Source organism: Peromyscus eremicus, chromosome 9 (genome assembly GCF_949786415.1).
Source record: "Peromyscus eremicus chromosome 9, PerEre_H2_v1, whole genome shotgun sequence".
Taxonomy (NCBI): domain Eukaryota; kingdom Metazoa; phylum Chordata; class Mammalia; order Rodentia; family Cricetidae; genus Peromyscus; species Peromyscus eremicus.
Window position 1 is genome coordinate 92,873,777 of NC_081425.1, and position 18,114 is coordinate 92,891,890.

At 39.1% G+C, this 18,114-nt stretch overlaps 1 protein-coding gene across 2 annotated transcripts in view; it reads right to left on the minus strand.

Moving 5' to 3' along the window:
- Bmpr1a (bone morphogenetic protein receptor type 1A) overlaps nucleotides 1–18,114 on the minus strand; it is a 115,967-nt gene that overhangs the window by 30,232 nt on the left and 67,621 nt on the right. For both annotated transcript variants that reach the window (XM_059274142.1, XM_059274140.1), the window contains exons 3-5: nucleotides 12,160–12,376; nucleotides 4,278–4,440; nucleotides 2,343–2,445 (exon numbers count right to left, since the gene is read on the minus strand). In XM_059274142.1, coding sequence (XP_059130125.1) covers nucleotides 2,343–2,445; nucleotides 4,278–4,440; nucleotides 12,160–12,226 — 333 coding nt within the window. In that variant the 5' untranslated portion in view covers nucleotides 12,227–12,376. The remainder of the gene's footprint in view (nucleotides 1–2,342; nucleotides 2,446–4,277; nucleotides 4,441–12,159; nucleotides 12,377–18,114) is intronic.

An 18,114-nucleotide genomic window follows, 5' to 3' on the forward strand; every position in this document is an offset into this window, starting at 1 on the left:
ATTTAAAAACTTGGCACTCAATTCATTTGATAATATTACTCATTGCTATAAGGACAGTTTTTAAGCAGTTTTTAAGTAACTTCATTACTATTTTTCTTGCCTTCCCCCCTGGTTTTGGATCAGGAGTAAAATACTAATAAATAAAACAGTTAATTAGATCAGCATTCTATTATTCTGTAAGTTCTTCCAAAGCTTGTATTTAAAATATCAAAGCGTTAAAAATTACCTTTGATAATTAGTAATTTAATTTAAAGCAAGAAGTCAAAAAACAAATAGCCAAGCCTGACAACCTGAGTTAGATGCCTCATACCCACACGGGGGAAGGAGACACAGATTCAACATGTGTCCTCTGATTTCAACATATAAGCTATGGAGCACACTCTCTAAACTAATTAATAAATGCAGACCCCAAACAAAAAACCTGACAGCCACCTAACATGCCAACATATTTGATATCCCCATGTCTCTTTCGTTGGTGATTTCATGTCTAAGCACAGAACTGTGTAAAATTTTCAGAGGCTGACATCCCAGGTCTAGGATTTGTTAACTATAAAGGTCATTATGAAAGGGAAGAAGAAAAGGGAAGCTCTGTTAGGAAGAGTACTTGACAAAGAAACTAATCAAGTGTAGCATCTTAACACTATGTGTCTAAGATACTACTGTGTGATAGTCTGTGCATACCTAGGGATCTGATACAGCCCGATACTGCTCACAGTGTAGTAAATACTAACATTTACTAAGCCCTTACTATGTCATTTCATTGAGTTTGGACAGATAGTTAGGCTTGAGAACTAATTTATACTAAGTTTGGATCAACTTAGTCTAGAAGTCCATAAGATACTTGTTAATACTGTTTTAGCTTGTAACCACTTGTAACCACTGCTCCTCAAAAGTGGTTTAAAAAGGCATACAGGTTTGATAACATGTTGATAGCATACAACTGGAAGAAACAAATCCTCTCAGATCTTAATGTTACAATCTGACACAGGCAAATACAGGATAAGCAACAAAACCATTGCATCCCCATCTACTTGTATCAAGGACCAACATTACTAGTGAGGAGTGGAGGAGGTCCGGCATGGAGGCAGAGTGAGTCAAAGACACGAGGGTTTGGCTAGCCAAGTTCAATGTCTGGAGACTACAGCACAACTGCCAAAGCACATGGGCTGCATCCAGAAAAAGAGAACCGATTATAGGAGGCGCAGGTGACACTGTGAGCTGTTGTTTTTCAAGGATGAGGGATGTGTGGAGGAAGTCGTATGGAAACAATTCTGCTGACATGCTAAAAGGCTATGACTATAAGGAGAGATCAGGTCTGTCTGTACAACCAGAGAGACAGAGACAGGAAGAATCTCAGCCACTTGACCAGTGACTTCAAGTATAAACCTAACACTGAGTTTCTATGAAACCCGTCAGTTCTGAAGAGGACTAATTGCTGACAGAGCTGACATACATACAGTTCTATACAGAGCTGTTTTTCAAAAACACTGGCAGGATCTCTTAAGAAATTCACACATAACTTAAAAAAAAATCTGAAGGAATCCTCTCTGCTGCTGCTCTTGTGAAGTAAGCTGCATAGAAACCCTGCATTAGTTCTACATCTGTGATCAAACTCCATGACCAAAGCAACTTACAGAGTGATAGTTCATCTGGGTTAGTGGATGTAGAGAGTTGAGAGTTAGGAAAGGCATGGCACCAGGAGCACAAGCTAAGGGCCACATCTCAAATGGCAAGCAGACAGCAGAGAGGTGAGGTTTTATACTCCTTTTTGTTTTTCAAGACAGGGTTCCTCTGTGTAATCCTGGCTGTCCTGGAACTCACTCTGTAGACCAGGCTGGCCTCAAACTCACAAAGATGAGGTTTTATACTCTTAAAAGCCTGCCTCCAGTGACATACTTTCTTCAACAAGGTCACATGCCCTACACCCTCCCAAACAGTACAGACAATGGGGGATCAAGTATTCAAATGCCTGAGATTATGGAGGACATTTTACTCAAATCACCACATACCGAAACAAAGATTTAATATTGCTGTCTTGGGGAAAAAGAGGTTACTATCCATTGTCTTACAGTCTTTTCAGTAAATCTTACAATCCAGAAATAAATGTGACTACCATTTTTTGCATTAACCACCATCTGTGATGATTCAAAACTTTCTTAAAGTAAAGCAATCTGGAACTTCAATTGGTAAGATCCTATTACTTAACAAGCCAGGCTTGCTTCAGCAAATCTGTTTTTGTGACCACACAGAAGTGTAAGGAGCAGTCCACTTCTTCTAGGGGACTCAATGCTGCTCACAAAGTTCTACCCTTCTTTATTTCATGGTTACAAATTAGATCTCACCTTGCATTGAAAATCAGAGCCTTCATACTTCATACACCCAGAAGCTAATGTGGTTTCCCCCTGATCATCTTCTTCTATAATGGCAAAGCAATGCCCATTAGTTCTACAATAGAGAAAAAAAAATACAATTTTATATTAGAAGAACAGAGCATGGTGGTACACTTCTGGGATACTAGCATTGAGAAGGCTAAAGCAGGATGATTTTGCATTTATTTCAGGTCACCCTGAGCTAAACAGAGAAACTTTGTCTGATAAAGAAGGCAAGAGATGGCGCAGTGTTAAGGACACTGTCACCAAGCCTCAAGACCTGAGTTTCATCTCCAGCACCCAAATGGTGGAAGGAAGAAACTGATTCTGGCAAGCTGAGGTGTGCACACATGTACAACACACATACACACCAAATAAATAAACATAAAATTTAAAAAAGACATACAAAAGAACTGAAGATACATGAACTGAATATGGCCTTCAGTACCTTGGTTTTTTTTACATTTAGATTGCATTCTCACATGATTTATTAGCAAAGTCAATTTAGATTTAAGCTAGATCAAAGGTGCTAGGCTTGAACTAAGGCCTAAAGGGTCAATGAGAATTCAATGTCAAGTGGGAAAGGAGTTCTACTAAGTAAATGCTCCATGTGTGTGCTGTTATGTAACTACTCTGCTAGTCACACTCATGATCACATGCTACACATACATGACAAGAGAGGAAAACATACTTCTCTGTGAAAGTCAGTAGACCCTAATGACACAGGAAAGTATATCTAGGAAGAACAGATGAGTAAGATTCTAAAAGATACTTTGTAATGAAGGTGATAGGAAATCAGAGAGACAGTCTGAAGAGCTTCATTTCAAAGAAATTTATATAAACATATTAATGTCAGTGTCCTTGAGTTTTTCCCTTAGCAAATGTAGGAAGGATAAATAATATAATTACACAGACCAAGTTCTAGGCATTGTATCTAGTCTCTTCAAAGAGCACAGAATGTTAGGAAACTACAAAACTTGGCTTTCGTTATTACATCGACAACAAAAAGACAATTACTTGACTGATAAGATTGAATTGCAGTTTTTTTTTTTTGTTTTTTTTTGGGGGGGGGTTCAGAAAGTCAATTCTTCAGTGTGCCCCAAGATACTGACTACAGGCCACAGGACGACCGAGCAGGCACAAGTGCCTGCTGTCTAGAGTGACAATCTGGGCTCCATTCTTGGAACCCACACAGTAGGAGAGAAGAGACTACTGCAAGTTGTCTCTGATTTCTTCATGTTCATTTACACACGTATCATGCACACACACAATACATATATGTTTAAAAAATATGAACTCAAGTTACATGACCATCCGTAAGTGGACTGAATGGTTCCCATAAAACTAAGCAGGAAATGAAAAGTCATATAGAGCAGATGTGGACTAGAAGCCACAGAGAAATAACAAAACTCTCACAACACCATTCCTGTCTATCTATGCACTACTGCAAGTGGCTAAGCAGAGTGAGTAAACTTTTTGTTTTCTTTTTGGTAATCTACAAAACAGAACACATTTTCTACAATGAGCACCATTAAGCTCATGATTAAAAAGGTCAGGAAAGAAAAGAAAAATAAGCCAGATGTGGTGGCACATGCCTTTAATCCCAGTATCTGGTAGGCAGACGCAGGCGGATTTCCGTGAATTCAAGGCCAGTCTGATCTACATAGTGAGTTCCAGGATAGCCAGGTCTATGTAAAGAGACCATGTCAAAAATCAAAACAAATAAATAAGATGTATCATGATATAACTAATGATCATCAATTGTTTAATGATAGATAACAATATTTCTATATTCAAGACAAGAATCCTTCCTTTCTTTGGAAAGCTACCATATATAAAGGGGAAAAACAAACCTTGTCTGAGTGTACTTTTCATCCCTGACTCTTAAGGACCGAAGCAAATACTTACATGCATGTGTTATTAACAGCATCATCTGGGCAGTGTCCTGAGCAATAGCACTTTAAGAAAGGCAAGGTATCCTCCGGTGCTAAAGTCACTCCATTTTCTGGTTTCTTCTGCTCCAAGTCTGATTTCATACCAGTGCCATGGAGCATACTGTCTAGGTTCTGCCCTGCATTAAAAAATGAAATTTATAAACAATCATTCGTGGAAAGTTGTTTAATTACAGTCTTCTATGAAGAAAGCTTCTGAGTTTCCTTATCATAATAAATGCAGTTAATACATCTTAAAACAAATTTCATCTAACACCAATTTACAAACTACTGTATATAGCACTACCAGATATGGCAGGATGTATGGAGATGGTCGACAAACAGATGACAAAATGTCCATGGTTCCGAGACAGAGCAGAACCCTCTCGCTAAAGGTATCTGGCTAAGAGCTAAGTACTGGGAAACACTCTTCAGAATGTTCATTTCAGGACAGATCCCTACTGTGAGTGCCCTTTAGTGTTGTGATTTTTCTTTAAATAAGCTATGCTGTGGATATTGCTATATGTAAATAAACTCTGATTGGCCAATAGCCAGACAGGAAGTATAGGCGGGACTAACAGAGAAGAGAATTGATGAAAGGGTAGATTAATGAACCTACTTTTAAAGAGTAACAACTTGTTTAAAATGTTTTACATTGCTATAGATTTTAGTTTATTGATACAAATTTAAACTTAATTTTGTTATACTGTATATATTTCTATTCTTGTTTGAGGTATTATGTTTATGTAACTCATTTAAAATTGTAATGGATAATTAAAAAATAGATTAATAGTTAGTCATCTATGATAATCATATTTGTAGCCATGTTAGTTAAGTCTTCTAGATATACATAGATATATTTCAGATAGATAAGTAATCTTCAAACACTTCAAAGACCTACAGAATATGGCATTTAAAATCTTTTAAAAATTTAGACTTTCTGGACAATGAGACATGTCTGCTCCTGACATCACCGATTTACTTCAGAGAGGAGTATGGGCATCGAAGACACTCCATATGGAGTTTATCTTCACCTTGACAAAAATAGCCATTTGGGCAAGAAACTGTTCTTGCCTGGACTGCTTGATCAACTGGACATGCAGGACCCATAAAAAGATGACCACTGAACTTTGCTTGACAAAATGGTCCTTCAGGTTCCTGCTTTGCAGAGGAAACTGCCAGACATTCTACAGGACACAGAAAAAAATGAATAAGAGACTCTAGGCCTGTGGGCTGAAGACAGATGCCCCAACTTTACAAGAGAACTTTGGATGACTGTCCAGGCTCAGCTGTCTCTGTCTACCCTACAAGACTCCCAAAAGTTGCTTGCGTCCTTCTCCTATTTCTCAGGCAGTATTATATCCTTCTGAGGTCTTTGATATGGTTAAAGACTAGATACTTACAATTTTCCTTAGTTATAATAAAAGATGTTAGATATAAAACCTTAAACTCACAAATATAAGATAGATAGGATCTCTTCTTTAATATTGTAACTGTAATTCTTGCTTGATAATTGTTTTGTTATATGTAATTTTACTATGTTAAAGTTAAAACCTTCCTTTTTAAAAAAAAGAAAAGGGGAAGTGCTGTGGATATCGCTATATGTAAATAAACTCTGATTGGCCAATAGCCAGACAGGAAGTATAGGCGGGACTAACAGAGAAGAGAATTGAGGGAACAGGAAGGGAAGAGAGAGACTGCCTGGAGCCGCCGCCAGGACAAGGAAGATGTAAGGTACCAGTAAGCCATGAGCCATGTGGCAAAGTAAAGATTAATAGAAATGGGATAAATATAAGAGTAAGAGCTAGACAATGACAGGCCTGAGCTAATGGCCAAGCAGTTTAAATAATGTAAGAGTTTATGGGTTTATTTTATAAATGGGCTCTGGGACTGGCGGGACTTGGTGGTGGGAGCTGGAGAGAAATTCTCCAGCTACAAAGCTAACTATCTGAAGCAGTCAACTGGCCATTTGATTGACACGTGGCAGACCTCTTCCTGGTGCCTGGTTGCCATGAGTGAGGAACTGTCAAATAAGCAGCCCTTTCTCTCACAACTAGCAATGTTGTCACTGTGACAGAGCGGCGGTTCTGAACACTCCAGGGATTCCTCTGAGGACACTCCATGCCAGCTGCAGGGACCACTGGAACCACTGCCACTGCTGAAGTTACAACCCGACTTAGGAGGCCTCATCCTCACAACTGCTCCAGACTCCTTTATCATAGAGGTATTCAGAAAGGACTTAAAAAAAGAAAAAGAAAAAAGCTAGCCCTAAGTTTTGAACCAAAAACAAAATGACAAGCTGGGAGGCTGCTAAGAGCTCTACAGTGGCCAGGGGCAGACTTCTGAGACTCTGAAGGACTGCAGACATACTGAGGTGGTGAGAAAGCATGAAAAGCTAAGCTAGGGATCCCAGGTAGCTGAGAGTTCCAGAAAGCTTCCAAGAGTTAAGACCCAAGGGATCTGATGCCTTTAGCTAGAAGTCTGCAATACTAGCTGCTGAGGACTAGTTTTCAAGGCCCAGAGCATGCTCTGATCTGAGTACCAAGAGCAGGAAGCCTCTAATTTTCAAAGTCTGGAATCTGAAGTGTCCTTTGAAAACCCGACCCATAGGTCTACGGCACTAAGGAGTACAGAGCTGCCAACACTGAGGAATCTGCCCTCCCATATTTGTGATACCCATGTAATGGGCTCTCCAGCCTGCTGTGTGTGACAGTTACAATTTACTACGGGAAGAGGTTTCAGGAAAGGCTGAGAAAATTTCCAATGATTTCGGGGTGGGGGTGGGTGGGTAGGAGGGGAGAATTCCGTCTCTGATTTTTTGGTTCGAAACCTGTAAATAGATTTTTTTTTTAAATTCTTTTTAAACGCTTCTGTGAAAAGAGAGTTCCCTAAGCACCTTGCAGAGAAGTCTAATTGCCCAAGTAAGGAACTGTGAAAACATGAAACAAATCCTGTTATCTACCTTTCATCCCAGGGTATTTGGTTTGAATCCAGACCATGTTATCAGAAAGTAAAAGTTGCTGAGGACTTGTGCAATAAAATCAGGACCTTGCATTATGGCCTCAAATGACAGGTAACAACATACATGGCACTGAATTTTTCAGGCAAAACCACTTCCAAAAGGAAGAATGGGAGAGCCAAAACGATTAGAGAAGTATGGATTCACTATAAAAATGAAGTGGTTCAGTACTGTAAACTCAACTTTAAATTTAACAATACTGATAAACTACTAAAATGAGAAAAATAACATACACACACACACACACACACACACACACACACACACACACACACTGACAGCAAGAAAGCAGAATGTAAGAGCTAGAGATTCCATAACTGGAATTTTATTTTATTTTTATTTTTTTGCTTGTCTGTTTGCTTTTCAAGATAGGATTTCTCTATGTAGCCCTGGCTGTCCTAGAAGTCACTCTGTAGATCAAGCTGGCCTCCAAGTCAGGGATCTGCCTGCCTCTGCTTCCCCAGTGTTCGAATTAAATAAAGTCACGCACCATCACTGCCTGACCATAACTTGAATTTAAATGACCTTAAATTCCTTTTTTTTTTTTTTTCCTATTTTCCTTTTCTTTTTGCTTTCTCGAGACAGGGTTTCTCTGTGTTGTTTTGGTGCCTGTCCTGGATCTTGCTCTGTAGACCAGGCTGGCCTCAAACTCACAGATATCTTCCTGGCTCTGCCTCCTGAGTGCTAAGATTAAAGGTGTGCACCACCACCAACCGGCGACCTTAAATTTCTTATACTTAATATTCAGGAAAGCAATTTATCTCTGAGTAAGTATTTGCTAATAGAAACAAATATTGAGAAGGAATATCCTTCAAAGGTTTGTATAGTTAGGTATCCCTCAGCCTCTCACCATGACATCTTTTCAGAAAGAAGTACTGCTAACACAACGGCAAAGCTTCTGATTACCCTCCAAATGGTTACAAAATGGAAAAAACCTTGTTCATTCTAAAAACATCAACTGTAAAAGATGGGGGAAGAATGGTAGAAATCCACCACGCTTCAAATGAAGAGAAATATTCTGTTCTACTGTGAGCCTTCCTAATTTACATAGGTGAATGATCTTTATAAGGTATGTAACTTCTCCAGTATTCACTTATTTAGAAAGGTAGTAAGACTCAAGGTTTTAAAATCCTAATATAGCAACAAAAAGAAGCATCAATTTCACCACCGAGAACAAATGTGTGTGGTGGAACCCAGACTTGGGTGGTCCACACCTGTAATCCCAGCCCTTGGGAGGCTGACACAGGAGGACTGCCATGAGTGTGAGGCCAGCCTGGGCTATAGTATAAAAAAAAACCTTATCCCCTAAACAACAACAACAACATAGCAAATGATATGTTGCCCATAGTGATGTGGTGGCATACACTTATAATCACAGCATTCATATAGCAGAGAAGAAATTATCTGCAATAATTTTTCAAATGACATATAATAAATTTTGCTCTTTAGCACAGAAATGTAAACTCTTTGTTTGGTTTTGTTGTGTTTTTTTGTTTGTTTGTTTGTTTTTTAGACACAGTCTCACTATGCAGCCCTGGTTGTCCTAGAACTCACTATATAGACCAGGCTAGCCTTGACCTCACAGAGATCCACCTCCCTCTGCCTTTGAGTCCTGGGATTAAAAGTGTGTGCTACCACTCCCAACTAGAAGTGTAATTCATGCTAGGATATTCCATTCAATATACACTTACTACAGAACAACTTGAGCTCAAGAAACCAGACATCAACAAACCAAATAATCCAACTAAAAACAGTGTACAGATCTAAACAGAATTCTCAACAGAAGAATCTCAAAATGACCAAAAAACAAAGAAATGTTCAACATCCTTAGCCATCAAAGAAATATAAATCAAAACGACTTCGAGATCCCATCTTATACCTGTCAGAATGGCTAAGATCAAAAACACAAGTGACAGCTCATGCTGGAGAGGATGTGGAGCAGGGGAACACTCCTCCACTGCTGGTGGGAGTGCAAACTTGTACAGCCACTTTGGAAATCAATATGGTGGTTTCTCAGAAAATTGGGAACTGATCTACCTCAAGATCCAGTAGTACCACCCCTGGGCATTTACACAAAGAACACTCCACCACACCACAAGGACATTTGCTCAACTATGTTCATTGCAGCTTTATTCTTAATAGCCAGAACCTGGAAACAACCTAGATGTCCCTCAACTGAAGAATGGATAAACAAATGTGGTACATATACACAATGGAATATTATTCAGTTGTTAAAAAAACAACGAAATCATGAAATTTACTGGCAAATGGTGGAACTAGGAAAAAAATCATCCTGAGTGAGATAACTCAGACCCAAAAAGACAAAACATAGTATGTACCCACTTATAAACAGATATTAACTATAAAATAAAGGATTATCATGTTACAATCCACAGATCCAGATAACAAGGAAGGCTCAAGGCTCAAGAATGCATGGGAAGGGGAAATAGATTTTTGAGGGTGGATTGGGGTTGGTGGGGATGGGAATAGGAGAAAATGGGTAGGGAGGTTGAGGGAGAGTACTGGGAGAGACGACCAGATTTTGGGGGCATTTCATGGGCAAGGTAAAAACCTAGTGCAGTGGAAACTCCCAAGCATCTACGAGGGTGATCCTAGTAATAGGGAACATGGAGCCTGAACCAGCCATCTTCTGTAACCAAGCAAGGCTTCCAGTGGAGGGATTGGGACACCAACCCAGCCACAAACACTTTGACCTACAATTTGTCCTGCCTGCAAGATGTGCCAGGGGTAAGGGTGGTGTAGAAATTGTGGGAGTAGCCAACCAATAACTGATCCAACTTGAGATTCATGCAACGATAGGTAGCTCAGGCCTGACACTGCTTGGAGGACAAGGACCCCGAGGCTGGATAATTCAGAGACCTAGGATAGAACTGAATGCAACTGGCCAAAAAAAAAGTCAATGAAATGATTACTAATGATACTCTGCTATACTTATAGACCAGAGTCTAGCATAATCGTTATCAGAGAGGCTTCATCTAGCAACTGATGGGAGCAGATGCAGAGACCCACAGCCAAAATTAGGTGAGCTTGGGCAATCCTGCGGAAGACAGGGAGAGAAAGATTGTAGGAGCCAGAGGGGTCAAGGACACCACAGGAAAACAGCCCACAGAATCAACTGAGCAGGGCTCATAAGGGTTAAAAGAGACTGAACTGGCAGTCAGGGGACTTGTATGTGTCTGACCTAGGTCCTCTGCATATATGTCATGGTGTTCGTGTGAGACTCCCAACAGTAAAAGTGGGGACTGTCTCTGACTCCTTTGCCTGCTTTTGGGACCCTTTTCCTCCTACTAGGTTGCCTCATCCACCCTTAATGAGGGGATGTGCCTAGTCTTATTGTAAGTTGTTATGCCATGTTTGGTTGATATCTGAGGCAGCCTGCTCTTTCATGAACGAAAAGGAGGAGGAATGGATCTTGAAGAACAGGAAAGTGAGGGGTGAACTAGGAGGAGAGGAGGGAGGGAAAACTGTGGTCAGGATGTAATATATGAGAGAATTAAAAAAAGAAAAAAAAGAAGTGTGTACCATACTATCTATATATGACCTGAACAGCACAAAACTTTATCTAAGTGGAAATTTCCTTGGGAGACAGAAAATATGAACAGTACTATTAATCTAGTTTCACAGTTATGACAACTCTAGTTGACAGTGATCAACAAAATTTAACATGTTGTATTATGTGCTCTCGTATTTCACAGATAAAGTGGCTTGAGCTGAGGGCTCTGGGTTCTGAGCAAAGCAACAATAAGGTAAATGCAAAGAAGCCAATGATTTCATTTTATGCTCGTGCACTAACACAAATATTTTTAAAAACTTTATGCTGTTACCCAAATTTCTTCATATGGGTAAATAACCCTCATCATTCAGAACTATATATGAAATAGCAACTTAGGAAGCCAAAGCCTTCAGAAAATGAAGATGGCAGGCCAGAGGCTGGGATGGCGGGAAGCTCGGGGTCTAGCCAATTAGCAAGTTGCAGGTTTATCAGAGACCCTTTCTCAGATGGACAATCAGTGGGGAGACACCCAGTGCCAACACTGGTCTCCATATGTAGGTGCACTAACACTAACACACACACACACACACACACACACACACACACACACACACAAATTTAATAAATTCTAAAAAAAAAAAAAAGATGGTGGTGAGTTCTATCTCAAACCCTTTTATAAAGCAATGTTAACTTTTCAGTTCAAAATATTGCCCTAAATAAACCACTCAGGGGGAAGTTTGTATGCAAATAAAGTTCATCTGATCGTAGACATCACTATTAAGTTCCAGTTTGATCTACAAACACACAGTATACAACAGAGGCCACAAATAAAATGCTTAATACTCTATGGAGAAATTTTAGAACTCAGCATAGACAAATAAGTGCATTTATTTCCCAAAGTCTTTTCATGACAATAAAACAAATTTTGAATTATTATTTGTGCTTATTCTTTGTTGTATTTTAAGAGAGACAGGAATTTTAAAGCTCAGTCTCAAATACCTATTGCTTTGGGTTTTAGGTACTAAACTGCAAACTATTTATACTTAATTTCATTTGATCCTCACAAGACCAATCTCATGCTATGTATCTTGCCTATGTTAGAGATAAGAAAAATGGTTCAGAGGCTAGGATTTTTGAAAAGGTGTCTACACAAAGTTCCCAATTTCTTTTAGTGTGTTTGTTCTTTGCTCCCTCCCTGGTATGTGGAGAGCTGTGCTGGTATGGATGACCTATTTACAGAGGAACAGGACTGAGAGCAGATCAAGGAGTTTAAGTACTTCACATATATAGAAACGACGTGATTTGCTAAAATAAGCATCAATTTACCTTGAACATGAGAAATGATGGACAGACAGGCTCCCAATAATCTGATGTAAGTATAAAGCTGAGTCATTGTTCAATGTCCACGTAGCTTGTCTACTGCCACTCTGAATTACTGGTACTGCTGTTTCACTAATTTAAATGGCTTTACTGAATGAGATTTCCTTGTAGAAGAATGAAATCAACTTGACGATGACTTTCACCTGCTGCTTTCTTCAGATTCCTAGAAACAAGCAAACAAGGCAATGAACTTAATGAAATTTTTTTCAAGAGTGAAGAGAAAAACCAGCCTAACCTGGCTTTTAAATGCAAAAATGCATTTTTTAAAATGTTGGTGTGGCCGGGCGATGGTGGTGCATGCCTTTAATCCCAGCACTCTGGAGGCAGAGGCAGGTGGATCTCTGAGTTCAAGGCCAGCCTGGTCTACAAAGTGAGATCCAGGACAGCCAGGGACACAGAGAAACCCTGTCTTGAAAAACCAACCAACCAACCAACCAAAAATGTTAGTGTGTACTGAGGATCAATTCTAGCGCCTTGCACATGCTAAATAAGAGTTCCATCACTGAGCTACAATCTCAGATCTGTTGAAATATATTTTTAAAGATTAAAGCTTGGTTTTTTTAAAGACATTGTAATTACAAAGCTTAAGTAATTTAGTAGAAAGTTGTAATCTCTCCTAATCTCAAATCAGCCAAGATAAACATACTAAATCTCAACCAACTAGTGCAGTGTCATTCACGTTAAGTCCTCTCTACTTGGGAAGCTGACAGGGCAGAGACTCCTTAAGTCTAGGAGTTCTAAAACAAGCTGGGCATCAGAAAGATGACTCCAGCTTTAAAGAAAAGAAGAAAAGAGAGAAAAAAGAAAAAAACGCTCATCAATAGCTTTCTCTGGTTACTCTAATTAAATTATTTATTACTGAACTGAACATTTCAGCTAGGTATGGTATGGTGGTGCTGCCTCTAACTCTAGCACTTGGAAAGGCAGAAAGACTGTAAGTTCTAGCCAGTCTGGGCTACATAGCCAGACTGTTTCACCACCCCAAAAGGAAGTTCCTTAGTACAGTAATTAGCAAACAGAAGCCTGCGGTGGGGGCCCATGCTTTTAATTCCAGCACTCAGGAAGCAGAGCCAGACCCATCTCTATGAGTTCCGGGCCAGCATGGTCTACAAGGTGAGTTCCAGGACAGCCAGGATACACAAAGAAACCCTGACTTGAAAAGCAAGCAAGCAAACAAAAAAGAAAATAGAAATGTTTCAATTTAAAATAAAAGCTGTCCATCAATATTCATTTAAATCCTACTGAATAACAATAAAAACACCTGAACACATAATTATTCCATGGATAGAAAAGAAAGTCCATCTAGAAAATTTACATATTTAAATAAGTTGTATGCTTCTTTATCAAAGCAAAAACAGAAACTATCTTTGGGGAGGGGGACTAAACACAGAACCTTATGCTTGCTAAGCACATGCTCTAGAAAAATTAACTATACTTCCAGACCCTAGAAATGTACCTTAAATAAAGTTACTTTTCTAAAATACTTCAAATCTGAATTAAGATAAAGTTGAGTTTTTAATATGAGAAACATGAAGTATAATCACTTCAATTAAGATTTGGCTCTTAGCCAGCAGTGGTGGCACATGCCTTTAATCCCAGCACTCAGGAGGCAGAGGTAGGCCAGCCTGGCCTACACAACGAGTTCCTGGACAGCCAGGGCTACACAGAGAAACCCTGTCTCAAAAAACAAACAAACAAACAACAAGAAGATTTGGCTTTTATTAATACACACAGTAAATTCTTAAAGACTTTAAAGCAAAAAAAAAAAAAAAATTAAATAGAAACAGGTTAACAGAAAAAAGGCTAATTTGCACCTAGGTGAATATAACTCCTTTTTTTGGCCTATTCTATTGGTTCAGGCAGCTTGGTTTCATTAACCTAGGCCTAAACTATTTCTTAATGAAAAAGGTTTTGCTTATTTATGACTTTATTATCCTTGGTGTGATTTCTACCAGATAATATGTATACATAATAATAAGTGTTCTGTGTTTTCTATGTTACCTAGTGAACCATTTTCCACTTTACAGTACCGTGGAAATATGGTACATAGACAGGTAAACAATTTATAACTGGTTTAAATCTAAAAGTTCTTTTGCATTGATTTGCTTGTTTTTTTTGGGGGGGGAGGGTTGTTGGTTTTGTTATTTTGAGACAAGATCTTGCTGTATAACTCAGACTGATCTACAATTCTGGAACTCAGTGGCTTTCTTGTGTCAGCCCTCCAAATACTAGGATCATAGGCATATACCACCATGCCTTAATGATTTAAAATCTCCACATAAAACCCATTCCAACTCGTTCTTTCCCTGGACAGGATTTTAGTTACCTGAGGCTGGCAATGAATTCACCAGATACTCAAAGATGATCTTGAACATGTGGCCCTCCTGTCTCTTCCTTCTAAGTACTTGGGGCTACAGGCTTTTGCCACAAGTGCTTTAAATTTTAGAAATTTTTTAAAACTTCTCTACTATAAATGTAAATTGCCTCAAAAACATATTACCGAGATAATCTAAAGTCTAAAATGATTAGATGAAAATGTTTACAATGTGACAAAGCTGCATGTGTATAAAGAACGGACCTCTTAACATGGTTCAACTACAATTCTGGGAATGCTTGTTCCGGGCTTTCAGTATACCACTAACCCTGATCATCCTATCTCCATCTGCCAAGCATGTATCTAGAGGAAGGTGCACTCCACCTGTCTATGTCACTCAGTGCCTTTTCCTTCCCATTCTTCCATGTGCTTATTAACTGACATTCATAAAGTATGTATTACAGACCAAAGTTAAAGTACTAGAAATAAAATACAAGTATTCCAAATTCATTCGTCTACTTATTTTTAAGACACAGCTTCACTTTACAGCCCAGGTTAGCCTCCAACTATTTCCTGTCTCAGTTTCTAGGTGCACATCACTATATCCAGCTCACAATTCTCTCAATTTCTGCTTGAAGGAGCTCACACTCTTGGGTGGGGACTGATTGCTGTGACTTGTTCTATTTCCTGTACTGGTTCCTTCGTCAGTTTATATAAAGGTAGCATTGGGCTTACTGACTACTACCTGGTAGCAAGGCATACTTACAGTACACGAGACCTTTGGTGTACTTTCCATATCAGTCCTTTCCAGAGAAAAGGGTCGATTGCAATATTGATACAAATCCAAATTCTAGGTATGCCTTAAACCAGTAACTTAAAATCTTTGAGTAAGTTTTCCTTATCTTTACATAACCAAAGGGTATTCACTGGCTCACAGCTATCCTGAGAACTAGTAAGATAACACATTCACCTCTTGTGCCAATATTATTATAAATGCTTTGTTAAAATTAATTTATAAAGTCCCCACAACTGCCTCATAAGAAAGGTGTAAGTGAAGTGGGCTGAAAAAATTAAAAATCACACATGGTGATAGAGCTATAATTCAAAAGGTCTGATTCCGGACTCCATTTATTAATTGCTACTCTATACATTATGGTAATTATACTATATAATAGGAAATATACATTATATATTGTAAAGTACTTAGGATTATAGTGGCACAGAGTAGGTACTCAATAAAGTTCCTTCTTCTCAAACATGTCTATGACATGGTCTGGTATATACGGGGGCAGCACCAACTGTGTGAAATTCTTACAGTTTAAAAACCTGTGACAGGCCAGGCAGTGGTGTCACATGCCTTTGATCCCAGCACTCAGGAGGTAGAGCCAGGCAGATCTCTGTGAGTTCAAGGCCAGCCTGGTCTACAGAGCGAGATCCAGGACAGGCACCAAAACTACACAGAGAAACCCTGTCTCAGAAAAACAAAAACAAACAAAACCTGTGATAACTATAAAATCAATACATTTGTACTAAGAACAATGCTAAACTAGGAATGTAATCTCATCAGGTATTAGTAGAAACATAGTGCTATACCCACAGAAGATAACTACAGGAAAGTAAAAGACATAGAAATTACTCATTAACATACAAATGGAACCAAGGGTCACAAACTATTAGAGGAACAGACAGAAAGGGAGAGAATACTAATTTGTTAGCTCCCCTCAAATTTTCAAATCCTGTGTAAACAGTGTTCTTGCCATTGGATATTATCCCTAATAAGAGCTTATTTTATTCATAAGCCTACAGATTAAACACCAAGAATATAGTCATGATAGAAAAATAGACCCATCTTCAGGGAGTTCAAATCACTAAATGAGACAATTAAACTATTCTGACACAGGTCAGTCATAGCACAGTGGTAGAGCTGTTTGTGGGAGGCTCTGCATCTCAGGGGAAAAAAATAAACGATGGAAATACTTTTGACACAGAACAAGACATTAAAAAAGTAAAATATATTTGCACTAAGTGCAAGGTAGAAAAAATGCGAAACCCTGGAAGGTCCAGATCTATTCTGGATGAAAAAGCCCATGTAAGCAGTGCTGAGGAGTAATACTTCAGCTGCTATGTGAAGATAAATATCGGTCAAGCTAATAGTCTGTGCCAAGATTTCTGAGAAACAGAACAGGGAGCAATGCTTCTGAACCATGGAGAATATGATAGTGTAAGACAAAAGAGGGTGAAAAGACAGAAAAGACAAGGACTCTATGAAAGATTTGGGTTTTCAATGTAAGAGAGATGAGCATTAGTTATCCAGTTTTAATGTAATGAACTAGAAAAGGCAAGAGCAGAAGTAAAGCAGGAGGAGAAGTCGTTAAGATCAGGCGGCAGCAGTACAGTGAGTGGACACAACTAAAAATCAAGACTACATAGTACTTGGTAATGGCTGGGTGCAGGGGTCAAGAAGCGTGAGTCACCAAAGATGTCTCTCACACTGCTGGTCTGAGCAATTACTAAAATGTGAATAAGCAGATTTTTGGACAAAGTGAAGAAAAAAAGGCTCAAAGGTTCAGATTTAGACATCTGAGATTACCCAAAAGGAATGTCTGCTGGGCATCTGGTTCTCAAGCTTAAAGGAAACATCTGGGGCTGAAGATACAAATCTTCCATTATGTCAACAGCACAGAGATATTAAAAGCTAAGGTTCATGGATGAAAGGGTCCCAGAGCACTGTTTAGTTAGAAAGTGCACTAATGGCTGGGCATAGTGGTGCATACTTATAATTTCAACACGGAAGGCAAAGGCTCAGTTAAAGATCAGCGTTGGCTACACAGTAAGACCCTTATCTAGGCTCCCTTCCCTCAAAGATCACTGCTAAGATCTGAAGTATATCTATCCACAGGCGCTTTGATGCATCCTCCAGAGAGTGAAGTCTAATTCCCCTCCCCTGAGTATGGACTAGACTCAGTGACTCATTTCTAACAAGTAAGATGTAAACACGAGTGACTTTTGCTAGGTCATAAAAGTACTTCAGCGTCTGCCTTCACGCACTCTTACTGAAGCCAGCAGTCGGGATCTAAGCATATCTGAACAGTCCTACAAGGCTTGCTCGTGTGGCAACAAACAGGTTTGCCAATAACCACTTAAGTGAGCAACCAGGGGAGCCTTTAGAACTGTGTTATTTGGACATTTTGCTCACAATTGTATAGAAACCCTAAGTTAGAAACACCCTGCCTCTGGTGGGTTCTTTTCATTTGACTGATCAATTTTTGAGACAGGGTCTTGATCTGAAACCCAGGCTAGCCTGAAATTTGGGATGATTCTCTGCCTCAGCCTCCCAAGTGCTGGGATTACAGTCATGTACCACCATATCCTGCTGCTGCCTTTGGTAGACTCTTGATAATGTATGTGATAATAAATGTCAGCTGTTATGAGTTACAAAGCTTTGGGGAGCAATAGATAAACCAATACCATTGTAAGAAACATACTGAAATATAAAAGCCTAATCACCATGAAAAAAGTCTGAAAAAGTAGTCAGGTGAGAAAAGTATACAAGTAACAGCCAGACAAAACGCCCAGACAATTGTAAC